The sequence below is a fragment of the Ceratina calcarata genome, unplaced genomic scaffold (assembly GCF_001652005.2).
Source record: "Ceratina calcarata isolate Rehan_Ccalc_2016 unplaced genomic scaffold, ASM165200v1 scaffold88.2, whole genome shotgun sequence".
NCBI lineage: Eukaryota > Metazoa > Arthropoda > Insecta > Hymenoptera > Apidae > Ceratina > Ceratina calcarata.
Genome location: NW_017180156.1, coordinates 242,065 through 255,413, shown reverse-complemented (window position 1 = coordinate 255,413; position 13,349 = coordinate 242,065). Strand labels below are relative to the sequence as shown.

The window sequence follows — 13,349 nt, the reverse complement described above, 5'->3', positions numbered from 1 at the left end:
CGTTTTCATCCCCCGGTGTCGACCTTGCCGAATTTACTGCCCTCGTAAAATTTTCGACGATTCTTCCGTACCTAACGTTTAACCCTTCGAGAAACGTTCAGAACGCGCGAACTGCCAGATGTTCATCTTCCAAGAATTCTTTTCTACCACTTCCTCTATTCATCGACAATGACATGCGTTGTGTACGTGCTAGTTTTAAAATATACGTGCATCCCAAAGCAAAGCGTACAAACACCGATTGCACGATACTCGTCGCGTAATAAAGATACTGTCCGCTCGTTTCGTCTTCCACCGTCAAAGATTCTAACGAAATCGTAGAAAATCCCGAAAGCAACCAAACGTTTAAAGGCAAGCAACGAGCAAAGGTCTTTACCTTCCAACTTGCGGAGGAATGAGGGAAGTGGTACCGCGTGGCCGAGCACGTGAGAACGTTCCCCTCCACGTGGTGTTTCGTCGTTCTACGGCGCGCTCGCGCGTACCGCCCACATCTGCGCCGGCACCCATGAACGCCCAAGTCTGCCTCGTCGAGCCTCGTGGCGGGCCGAGGTCGAGAGAGTCGTGCGAGCGCACTCGAGCGCCTCGGCGAGCGGCTCCGAACCGAAGAGAGTTTCATCGCGTCCGTGCCCCGACCCGTCCCGTCCGGGTTCCCGTGCCCCTTGGATCGCGAGACGCGCCGCGACCGACCTTGGTCCGCCTACGACGCCGGAGGGACGTGCCTCCACCGTCGCGATACCGTCGTCCCATTGGTCGACTCGTACCACTAACTCTCGATCACGTGATCCTCCCGCAACCGTGACCAGAGACCGAGGAGAGAGGAGAGAGAAAGAGAATCGACGCCGAGCGCCGCGGCGAACCCCGACGCTCCAACCGAGAGCCCCCTATTCGCTGCTGCTTCCATCGCAAGGAAACGAGACGGTAGTGACAACAGAGATACGGCACTGGGAACATCGGAGCGAGCGAAAAAGACCGGCGGCGCCGCGATCTACGTGGAATTCGTCAGGGTGCTCGAGCAGAAGTCACCGACACGAGGAGAGAGAGAGAGAAAGAGAGAGACGACTTTCCTTTCTGTGTACCCTGTTTCCGCCACCATCGGAGCCGAATCCTGTGCTTCCCTTTCCACCTCGCGTTCTCCTTTGCCCTCTTCGTCACGCGGTTTCTCTTCGTGATAGTTGCCTCGCCTCTTCGGCTTCGCCCTTCTCGTGTACCACCTCCGCCTCTTTCCTTCTCCTCCTCCAACATTGCAGCTCGCCGAGAGCGTACAATCGCGATCGCCTGGCCAGCCAGCCAGCCAGCCAGCCTGCCAGCCAGCCAGCCAGCCAGCTAGCCTGTCAGCTTGGGTTCCGGCCGATTGGGACACGTTTCTAGTAGCGGAGTACGCGGTAGCGGTGCGCGATCCGTCGATCTCGGCGATTCCATCGATCTCTCGTGAAAAGTGTTTTGTGCCAGCCCCGGGATCGTGTTTCTTTGGTGAACTCCAGTGCTCCGACCTTTTTCGAGATGACCAGGTGAATGCGCGAAGCGGGACCAGCCGCTCTCGCTGGTTCGAACAGGGTCCCGAAGATTAGTCTCCGTTCCGTGCACCTCGCGAAAATTTTCGTAGAAAGTGACGACTATGACTCGTGGTGTATCCAAGAACTATAGTGTAAAATTCGAGGTGTAACTTCCGGGCGTTTGGGATGTCACCGTCGACTTGATTGAATTCGTTCGCCTCTGGACTATAAAAAGTTCATCGTATGATCGTACGCATTCTATTCGATCAGTACAGACAGTCGAACGCCAAGAATCGTTTCTACTCGTTCCATGCGTGAGAAACGACAGAATTCATCGGATTCTCCGATAAGTTGGATCACGGCCGTCGCGTTCGGTCGATGCGCGGCAACCAACGAGCCGACCGCGAGAATCCATCGAAGCGTTTAGGCGTTTCCGCAGAACGCGTCTTGGAGACGTTGATCCACGCGGGCGAGAAGGTCGCGAGCGTGAAGACGAGGCCGACGACACCCGTCCTGGCGAACGACGGAGGGGGTGGCTTCTGGCTGGCCACGGTGGCCGCGGGGGCAGGCGCCCCGGCCGGGCTGCCCCCGCACGGGACCCATCATCCAGCCATGGACCCGACTTGCGGCACCGCGGAGACCGGCTTCATCAACAGCCAACCGTCTATGGCCGAGTTTATGACCGCGTTACCGCAACTCACCGGCGACGCGAGTCTTCAACACTCGCCGGGAACCGGAGGATCCATCAGCCCCGGGTCTCATCATCCCGGGTACCACGCGATGATGGACCCTCACGGAGTCCCGGATCCATCCGTGAACGTACCCGAATACCCGTGGATGAAGGAGAAGAAGACTACAAGGAAGAGCAATCAACAAGGTGAGTCGAATCAAGCGAACAACGCGAAGGAACGAGCCTACTCAATACGCTCATCGGACAAGACTGTTCGATCGATGACAAAGATTTCGAACTTTAAAATCGATCGTACGAATCGTAGTACGAAGTAGTTCCAAATTGATATGTCTGTTCGTTAGCGAGAGATAAATGAATCTATCCAAGAGCCATCCTGTTCGTAAGTCGAGAAACGTGATTACTCTTCGTCGTACGAGTCGTGTTATCAATTACCCAGAGTCTCGGTAGGACGATTCGGGGATTCGTTCGAGTCAATTAAAGCTGGCTCGAAGAGTTCGCCCCGTATCCACGGACAATTATCGTCCCCGCTCCGCATGGTTTTACAACCCTTTCACGGTGCTTTAATGGATACAGATATCGCCCCGTTTGCAGCTCGCAAAGCGCCCCGATTATTCTTAACTTCTACAAGGAAGAAACAAGCCAGGATAGAAATGTAGATCAAAGTTAAATTAAAATAACAAACTCTTACGCCTTATTGATACGCAGTTTGTTTTGCAAAAGATGATCGAACTTTATCGCGATTGATATATGGTATAGATGCGAATTTGCGGCAATAAAATCATCCAACAATTCGAAGCTCGGACGGAAGACGAATCGATTAACGCGTAAATTACCCCTGTGCGACGCGTTGTGGTTCGCCACGGGGTGTCCGTTCCCCGACGGCTAATGACAGTACGCGACCACTCCTTTTCCTTCGACATCCGGTGCTCGTCACGTGCGAAAAACCGCGCGTTTTCCCAAGCATCCGTAAACAGTCGTCGGCAAATTATGACGTATCGGCCCACGCGGACGGACAATCGACGGACTGATGGGCAACACATGCGGGCCTGCGCCGAAACCCTTTCAACGAGGATGAATTATCGTCTTCCTGGGAGAATTCGGTATCCGGTGTCTTCGGCCAACCGCAAAGACTACCACTTCTTTCGTTCCGGTCTCGGTTGACATCCATTAGCTTCTTGGTCAACGAACATTTGCCAGGGATAATTGAACGATGACGATCTCTAGAGCGCGTTCATCTCGCATTTAGATCTCGAAGAAGGGTTGCCGTTTTCGATGCCTTTTAACGAATTCTCCAATTTGCAAAACGAAAAATAGAGAAAACAGCCATCGAGCTGTCTGTAAATGACGAATCTATATGCACGAATAAACAGAGGGCAGAGTATCCATTTTCCAACAACTTGTTGGCTATCGTCGTCCCATCGAGGACCAATAAATCTGTTGGCGCGCCACCACCGGCGATCAAAGGGGTGGCCGGTGCGGCCGTGGCGGTGGTTTATGGACCGAGACACGGGCCATCGTGCGTCGCGTCGGGTACTCCGTTTATCCGTGGAAAGTCGCGGGCCGATTCGGTCGCAGGACACGTCGAAAAGATTAAGCGTTTGGCAGGAAGGTTAACCAGCCGTTGGCCAGGCGGTAACACGCGGAATCGTCTGTAAATTGAGCCCAGGGCCAACGGGAGAGAGCGTCGGGACGGCCATAACTCACCGGGGCTCGTTCTCTGCCACTCCGATCCTCTCTCGCTTCCTCCCGTTTTGCCTTCGACCCTCTCGTACCTTCGTTCTTCTCGGACCTTATCGACGGACCGGTAACCCTCTCGTGACAATCCGGACCATCTTGCTCGACGGAGCTGTACCGAGCATTTTTGTCTTCGAGGATCATCGTAACATGATATCTCGAGTAAAAATGCAGTAAAAGAGAATGGAACGACGACGCAACGGAAGATAGGTCGTTCGATGTTTCCAACAGATTTTGTACTTTCCCCGTTTGTTCTCGGAGACTTTCTCTCGTTAGAACATTGTCACCGTCTCCAAGCATGTTAATCACGAAATCACGTTCTCGACAAGCGGAAAATTCTAATTTAGATTCGCGTGAAACGACGTTAATTAGAACCAGGATATACGTACAAAAACTTTCTTCACGTCGGTATCTCCTTAACGGTAACTGCATCGAATCTCGTAGAAGCATTTTTCAAAACCAGCGAACACGGATAATCCTTGAGGTCGGCGTACAATTATACGGCAGCAGCGCCAGCATTAAGCATCGTAAATTAGCAAAGGGGACGGCGACGACGACGACGACGACGACGCGTTCCCCGTCGCCTCGTCCTCGCCGCGAAGACAACATTCACGTCTCCGAAGAAGGAAGATAGCGGTGTCTCGCAGCGGGGTGGGACCTTCCATCTAGGGAAGGAGATAGCAAGGAGGATAATGATAATCCAGCCTCTAGCCTCTAGTCGTATCCCGGAGGGATGCAGGGGATTAATTGACACATCGGCGTTTCGAAGGAGAGGGAGAGGTCTTCTCTGCGGCGCCTCCGGTTTGTCGGCGTGACTGATGAGACGCCTCGAACAAGCCGTCGTGAAAAACACCAACGGATCCGTTTGGCTTTTTTTGCGAACGCTGGGCGAAGGTGGCGGTGCTCGTGATGCCGGTGTCGGTGGTGGATACGGCAAGAATTACCGAGCAAACCATCGTCATCGTCTTCCGAGTTTCCCCTCTACGCGCGCCTTCCCGATAACTCCTCTAATCAGACTTCTCTCTCTTCTTCTTCCCCTCCAGGGGAGTGCCCGAAGCGTGGAAACGAACGCGTCGATGTTACAGATTGGAATTTGATGCGAGCACGGTGACGGAAGGGTTGTCGTCTCGAGACGAGGACACGTTCCTCGAGAGGACGGGTACACCCGGCGTGGCTGCTAATTGAAATTTTCGGACGAAGACTCGGTGTCTGGCTGCTAAATTAGCAGCTGCGAAATTAGACGCTTCGTCGATGAAATCTCGAAGCATTTTTTTGCATAAAATCGCGACGTTTGATCGATGATATTGAAAGGAGATTGTACACAACGGTGTATCTTTAAACAAGGGAGACGAGTGCTCGAAGAAACTAACAACGATCTTAGCATAGAACAGTAATCCGACGTCGAACGAAGAATCGAGAGGAACCTTGAATGGTACTCGGTGGAACGGAAAAGCGGAACGAGATTCCCGTCGGTTTCGCGATAAAGGTGATTGAACGATTAGAGAAGTCTGGATCGAGGAAGAAAAGCACGGGAGGAGAGCATCTAATTTAAAGATTCATTGGCAAGTAAATCCACGCCGAATTAGAGATAACTCTCGTAGGAAATCCCAGCCAGCGAGATCCTTAGAAGCCGCTGCTGCGTTTGCTCGACGAAAGGAGAAAAGAAAACGAAGGAGAACCGCTCTTAAGTAGAACGTCGTATTTAACCGAGGGATAAACCCCGAAGGAGGAATCGTTTGAATTTCTATAATACAAATTCTGTTAAGTTTCAGGCGAAGACGCGGAAAGATACTTAATGTTCGACGTGAGTTTCGTTGAAGCAGAGAAATTCTCTGTTCATCGTGTCAAAGATGTAAAAGATATGTCTGTGTATAAATTTTAATACGTTCGAGCGTAGGATTCTTGGTAAGGTATCGGATGCGTAAACGAATTGAAGAAGGGGAACATATGTCGGGCGGTTCGACAGTTCTGAATTTCGAAATACCGTGGGTGGCTGAATCGTGGAAAAACTAAAGAGCCGGGGAACTCGTTCGGTCATAAAATCGAACGATAGTTCAATTCTCCGACGTAAATCCCCACGAGCCTCCTCTTATCAGCTTCTCTTTGCTGTACAAAACTCGAATCGAAAAGTTCCACAGACTCCCATGAGAAAAGAGATATCTTTACGTATTCTTCTTTGTGAAAACAGCTATCCTAATCCCTACTTAAAATTGGGACACCACTTTTTCACGAGCTCATCTTCAGAAGCGTAACGACGTTCCGTCGGAACTGATACGAGTCACTTGGATTCCGTTCTGTTATAATTTATTTACTAGCTACAGGGATACGCAGCCTCGCGAATCAACGAGACGATCGTTCGATAAAAATCGCTATTTTTCACCGGAGGTTACGCTCGGTAAGGGTAAGAAATACCCGAGAAGAAATTTACGATAACAGTTATCCGCTCGTCGCTTGGCAAACGTTCGTAGAAATCACGAATTCCGTGTAACGACACCCGGACCCCCGCATCTGCGGTTTCGGTGTCGGAATAATAAACACGGCATAACAAATTGATAATCCGGAACTCCATAATCGTGTGCATATTTCGAGTCCCCGGGGGAATCTGGTACGGCCCCGCGGTAAAAGAACTTTCCACGCTCGTTGTTGCGCCAAATGGGCCGCCGTAAAAGCCTCGGGGGTGCTCCGAGCACCCTCTTTCCCTCCCTAGCCATCGTGTCCTTCGCATCCGCTTTGGAAGTTCGTCGCGCGACCTCCGACCGCCCATCGGTTCTGTGCTTCCTTTTATCGTTCGTTTAGCGGTACATACGTACGATCCGATGGTTTCGAACGTGCACGAGAATGAAAATGTTTCGGCAGCCAACCGCGTCGTCGGTCGAAAGATTGATGAATTCGAACGGGTTCGATGAATCGCCGGAAAGTGGAAATCTGATCGAAAGGGATCCGTGCTAGGGAGATGTAAATAATAGCCGCGCGGATACGTTTCCCGAATCCGAACGCTTCTCGAAAACGAGTGCTCCACGCGAATCGACGACGTTGCAACAATTGCAATAACTCAGGAGGAGTATATCTACTCTACTAATGGAGCGGTTGGCTCGTAGTTTCCGCGAGGGTGAAACGTCGCGCGTTCGGGGTGGGTACTCGAATTTCTTTCTCGCGGGGCGCATGCAAATCCGCGGCCAACTGCAAAGTGAGACATACCGCGATAGTCGGCTTTAATAATAATTTCATGGAAACGTTCCAAGAGAACGCGACCGTATTTTCGTCCCGTGAACCAGGAAACGGAGGTGAATAAAACTCTATGGTCGGTTCCCCTAATTTCTCGTAAAACGAAAATAAGAATGGCCCGAGGACAACTACTCGTAAGAAGTTCGTTTATATCCGCTGAAATTTAATCCTAGGATTAACGCTACTCGATCCGAATCGTTCCACGTTTCTCTCGTAATTATAGTGGTCGGTCCTAGAACGCTTTCGCTGTATTTCACCGATTACGGTTTCACGAACTGTTGTACGAGTTGTACTTTCGCGGAGTAAAGGATGTTGCATCGAGTTTTTATCCGTTCGAAATCGTTGAATCGCTTCGTAAACCGTCGTCCTGCGTCGTAAGAGAAAAATACTTAATAGCGAAACACGCTCGTGCGAAATTGTATCCGTGAAGCGAAAAAAAAATAATTACGACTTGAACCGCGCGACTAAGATCTAAAGAAACAAAGGGGCAACAGGCACGGGACGCGAATATAATTTTCGAGGGTTGGTTCACAACCCTCGGTTGGCTAATAAATTGCCAACGCGGGACTGTTTATAAAACGTTTAACCGTTGGCAGGTTTTCGCGAAGTATCCATGAAAAAAAGTGACCGAGAGTAACGCGGCTACACGCGGAGAAGAGAGTAGGCGAAGCAAAAGGGAGACGAGAACCGTGATGGATGAGCGTTTGGATGACGTCGCGCGCGAAACTCGGTTCGCGACAATGGAAACAAATTATTGATTGTTTGCTTAGCAACGCGGCGGATGTTAATTACCGAAAGCGAGAGTTCGATGATTTTTCGCAACATCAATCGGTCATCTTTACCAACGATTGAATCTTTCAATTTAGAAATCGCCACGCGCTCTGTTCGACACCGACTAGCCGTGCGTGGATCGTCGAACTCCACCCTCTGCTCGCAGCCCCTCGAACGATTCGACAGCGGCATTGCGGAAGGGGACAGCAAAATAATGCATTAGAAATTCAGATGACCGGCGGAGTCGTGCAACGCGATTTATCAAGTGAAATCGCGGCTACAGTCAAATACCCGTCCGTGTGTACGTTGGAGGCGACAGTTCATTTTTAATATAAAACGGGACTCGCGAGAAAGGGGCAATAAGAAAAGTAAGAAGAGAAAGATTCCTAGGTACGACGGCGAAAAGAAACGGGACTGATATCGCTGCCGATGTCTCCGACGCGGAAAAACTGAGATTCTCTGGAGGAGATCGAGAATTTCGACGATTTCTCGCCGCTCGTCCGATACTAGACAATCGTTTTTACTTGGAAACGTATTCGAGAGACGTTCTTCGCATTTTTGTGGTGAAACGATCGTCCATCGTTCTTTAGTCACTGAAAGGAGAAAAGAATCGTACCGTCAACGTTAAGATCCTCGTAGCAAAGTTTTGATCCGTATAAATTGAAACACGTTTACCGAGTCGACTTTAAATGACAGATTGGCATCGTCTCCGAGATTGGAATCATGCCAGTTGCTGAACGACTAACAAACCGAATACGTCATTTAAAGCGCGAAATATATTGTATACATATGAGATGGGGGAGATAAATCTTGGAGTCGTTTTATCGACTTCGTTTCAGTCGGGGAGACATTTTTCCAGGGATCGTACGATTTCGTTGGAGGGTGCGCACAGCGCAGAATAAACGACAAAACCGCGTCCGGGAGGATCGCGCAAAACCTGTTGCCCGCGACGCGACGGGCCTCACAGCGCGATAAAAAGTTGCCGACCGCGCGCTTCTTCTACTAAGCGAACAGTTTAGCCATCATAATGCAAAGTCGTCGAGTCATTCACCGATCAAAAGCGTTAAGCCCCGTTTTCTCTCGGCCGCCTCCGCTTTGAAAAGGACCCACCACTCTGCGATGTCCGTTTGATTCGTCGCCCGAGCTGCGCGCGGACGATAGTCGGAGTTTCTTTTGTAAATGCCGAACGAATCGCGAGGACAGGAAACAGTAACATAGTGAAAAGAGCAAAGAAGCTTCTCACGAATATTCGGAAGCGTAAAAGATTTGTCGGAGTGACCAAAGAATCTGACGTTGCCTTTTAAACGAGATCGTATGGGAACATTGCCGAAATGATATCCTAAACCGAGTCGAAGCGGAAATGGAATTTCGGATTCGGAAAACCACCCGAAACGCGATCTTCGTCCATCGTAGGTTGACGGGGAAAAAAGCGTTTTAGGTGGCACGGCTCCGATCGATTATCAGAGGTTGCGGTAGTGGAAGCATGACTCGCGGATTCGTAGGTAGACGCGTTCCTCGCGCGAAACTTCGTAACCTACAGCGTTCCAGCGGTACGCGCTGGACGCGGCTGACCAGCCACTGCCGACCGACCGACCGACGGCTGACTGCCTTTCTGATTGATGATCGCTACCGGACTCTCCGACGCCATGCATACCCTCTATCCTTCGACCTCCACCCACGCGTCCCTCCACGGTCAACCCTTGCTCGACTCGTTCCCGGAATCGCGCCTCCACCCTGTTTCACGCTCTCGTCCGCTTTTTTCATTCTCGTTCCACGAATTCGAGTATCACGAAACTCGTTCGGCCTCCGGAGAATTCTTCGAAGTACAAACGATGCGCACTGGGAAACATTTTCCAAAGCCATGATCGATCGACAGATTCTTCCTGGACAGCAATTAAAACAGATTCCACTGAATTAGAAAACCGATTAAAAGTCGAGTAAATTCGGAATCGACGTTACCACAGAGAATGTCGTAACGAATCGGAAGCTTTAATTGGAGAAGCTTAGTAAAAGTTTCTGGAGAACGAGGAACGTTAAACGTCTGTGTAATTACGTAAGCACTTCGCTATCGATTATCACGGCGAATGCTGCGATATCATCGGGCGCGATGCTGAAATAACGAATCCGAATAAAGGAGCGGGAAACGGGACACAGTATCGAAACGATGAAACGTGACTGGACGAAAATCGAGGTTTCATCGCATTTTCTTGACTAACACTTCTGGCCGAACTTCACGGGGAAATATTTTCGTCGTCTCAAAACATTTTTCTACGCGATGAAAAAATTCCCGAAATCGTATCTATCCTCGATGTCTCGTGTTGTTACCGGTTGTCAAACCACCGGATCCGGTCCAGCGAACCGGAAAATGAAATTACGAATTTGGTAAAGCGGTACTCCTTAAGCTCGGATGCAAAGAATCCGGATGAGAGATGGAAAAGCGATCAGAAGTGGAAAACACGAGCGCTATTTAACTGGTAATCGAGCAGAATATGCGTACACGGATGACCTGGCACGACCCAGCAGCCCCCGATGGAGGAAAGAGCGGTTACAAGGAAAAGGGATCCACTGCCTCCCCCGGGGGCCGAAGAACCCCGAGAATCCCACCCCCGAACTCGCCCATTTCCTTTCATTCCGAGCAATATTTCTTTCTTTCGCGGGATCCCCCTCGGCCGGTGTCCTTTTATCTAACAAGGAGCAAATCATTTCCCTATTATTTGCTCGCTATCGCGTTCTCGCTCCTCCGAGGCTTCCCGCTACCACGCGGCGACGGCCTCGTTTCGTTTCGACCGTTCCCGCGACCTGTCTCGTTCCTCTCGTCGCGAGAGGTTTTCTTTCTCTCCTTTTTCACTCGCTCACACTCTCTCTTTCTCTACTATCGCTCCCGTTTCTGCTATATTTTTTGGATCGTTGCCAAAGTCTATTCATCCCGTTCCACGTTCGTTTTCAAGTACGAGCGCGAGATACGTCGAGCCACCCTCTCATTCTTCTTCTTCTTCTTCTCCTTTTCTTTCCACATTTAACTCGTGCTATTTTCGTTTTTTCTCCTTTGTCGCGTCCGAGCCGAGATTCGGATCCGCTGCTCTTACACAGTGATTGTACGAAGATAGAAGTCGTGAAACGGGTAGGTGACCCGTGACTTTGGAATTTTGAAAACCGCTCACGCGTCCTTTTGACGATTTATTATCGCGGGCTGAAGCGCGCGTTCGCTTTCGGAGTTCTCCACGGGTTTTAACGGGAGTAATTTAATCGTAATTAAGTAGGTACCTACGCGCTCGGTTCCAAGTACATAAAGTTTCTACACGAACGCGCGCGACGACGACGACGCGACGACGGCCAGAGGCGAAACCGTCCTCGGTCCGGTTGAAAGGGGTGGCGGCCAGTAGTGGTCGGTTTAAACAATTATCACAAGGGTTGCAGCTTGCACGAGTTGACAAGGGTGATAAGTTATAGCGCGTGTGCGGCTGCGGCGGTGAGCAGCGGGAGGGGGATTAGGCGGTTGCTTAGGAAATGCTGCGTGGTCAACGGTGGTCACGATGAATTACATCTATTACGGTAATGCAACTCTCGTTCCCTCTCACTCGCTCTCTCCCCCTCTCCCTCTACCTTTCTCTTTCTCGTCTTCGACGCGAGTTTTTTCCACATTTAATACGAACGGAACGACGCCTCGCGTAATTTACTTCGAGCTGGCTAATTAGCCCGCGGAATGGAATTACGCGTAGACCAGAGAAACCGCGCCTTCGTCAGTTTTTTTAGTAGAAGATTATTTCAGAAATTGTTTACCGAACCTCTGTTCCATCGACTTTCGTCGTTGATACGTAAACGACAAATAATTATCGTCGAGCTGGGAGGAAAATCGTGCCGAGAAAAGTGGATTCTCCCGTGGAAACTGCGAAGGGGACAACGGGCCGTTTAAATAATATTTTCATTCATAACCGAAGCGATCCAGAAGCGGCGGAGTTACATAAGAATCGGGCGCGGAAAGGAACGGTCGTAAATCTGTTCGGTCGAGGGGGGTTGCGCGGAGGCGCGTAGAGACACGGGCCAAGTGTCCTTTATAGCATTGTTAACAACTAATGTATGCGGCCCTCGGAAAACCCTCGGCCGCGTTTAACATTCTTTAACATTATTATACACATGGCGGCCGTCTGAGCCGGTGTCTTCCGTGCCGCGCCAACCAAAAACGACCCTTCGCGCCCTCGGGGGAAGATTTTTCCCCGATTTTATTTAACTGCAACCTCGGACACCCTTTTCCCGCCCTTCTTCGCCAGCGTCCGCCGTATCCCCTTTTCCTCTCTTTTCTCGTTTTTTCCTCTCTCCATCCGGCCGGCGAAGTTTCCGTCGTCGGGAATCCGGTCACGTTTTAAGACTTACGATCGGGGCCGTAATTTCGACGAACAAGTGGCGCTTACTACTTTCTGATACGACCCAAAGGATGAGAAGGGGTGAGCGGGAACCTGGAACGCGCGACGCGTCGAGTACCTACGTCAGAATAGAGCGCGACGAATTTCGAATCGAAGATGGTAAATGAAACGGCAATTTGGAAAAACTCCCGGCAGCAGAGATACGTAAATTAATTTGGGACAATCGTTCGTAGCATAAATAAATACTAAACGTACGCGATGTCTAATTGCTAAAAAAGAATACTAAGAAATTCCAGGCGATTCATAACAGCGCGCGGCGGTTCTCGAGTGGATCGAGGCCTAATTAAAGTTAACTCGCGATATTGGATAATTTATCGCCGCGGCACGTAAAACGTCGATCTTCGTATTTAGAGCGAGTAGCGAGGCCTCCGGTTTTCTTTGCTACAGTCACCCGAAAGGATCCCTGTCGATTTATTACGGCGAACGCAATAATTCAGCGTAACGCGATTAATGAACCATGTCGCGAACCTTGTTTTGCCGCTATACCCCTTTCGCAGTGTATCGTTCTATTAGTAACGCCGTTCTACTGATAATCGTGGATCGTTCTCGAGATCAAATTTCATTTTAGGTCTTATCGCTTTCGAAAGTTGAAATCGAGCTATGGCAGGTTCCGACACTTACGAAATAATGAAGACGTGATACTCGATCGGTTAAGGATGTAATGGCTATACAGTCAATCCCAAAAGTTTATGCACTTTAGAAACGAATTTTTTAAAAAGAAATCAGACGTCGGAAAAATATTGCTAATAATAAACAACAAAAAAAAATTTTCGATTTTTCCGAAGTTTTTCCAAGGGGTACCCCTTCAATTTCTTCGAAATTTTTGTTTTTTGTCAATAACTCCCAAACCATTGGACTTACGGGAAAATTGCATAAGACCTTTCTTGTAGAGGACGACGAGATCTACAATTTCCATGTAAAAAATTTTCGCTAGCATTAATATTTAACGAGTTATTGACGAAAAACGGAAAAACAGTTTTTTGCAAATTACTCGTTAACTATTAACGCTAGCGAAAA

At 49.8% G+C, this 13,349-nt stretch overlaps 1 protein-coding gene across 1 annotated transcript in view; it reads left to right on the top strand.

Moving 5' to 3' along the window:
* Positions 1-919: 919 nt before the first annotated feature.
* Positions 920-13,349, top strand: part of LOC108631354 (homeotic protein proboscipedia) — a 28,373-nt gene continuing 15,943 nt past the window's right edge. Inside the window, exon 1 of the mRNA XM_018035199.2 lies at positions 920-2,367. Within this exon, the coding sequence (XP_017890688.1) occupies positions 1,869-2,367 (499 nt within the window). The 5' untranslated portion in view covers positions 920-1,868. The remainder of the gene's footprint in view (positions 2,368-13,349) is intronic.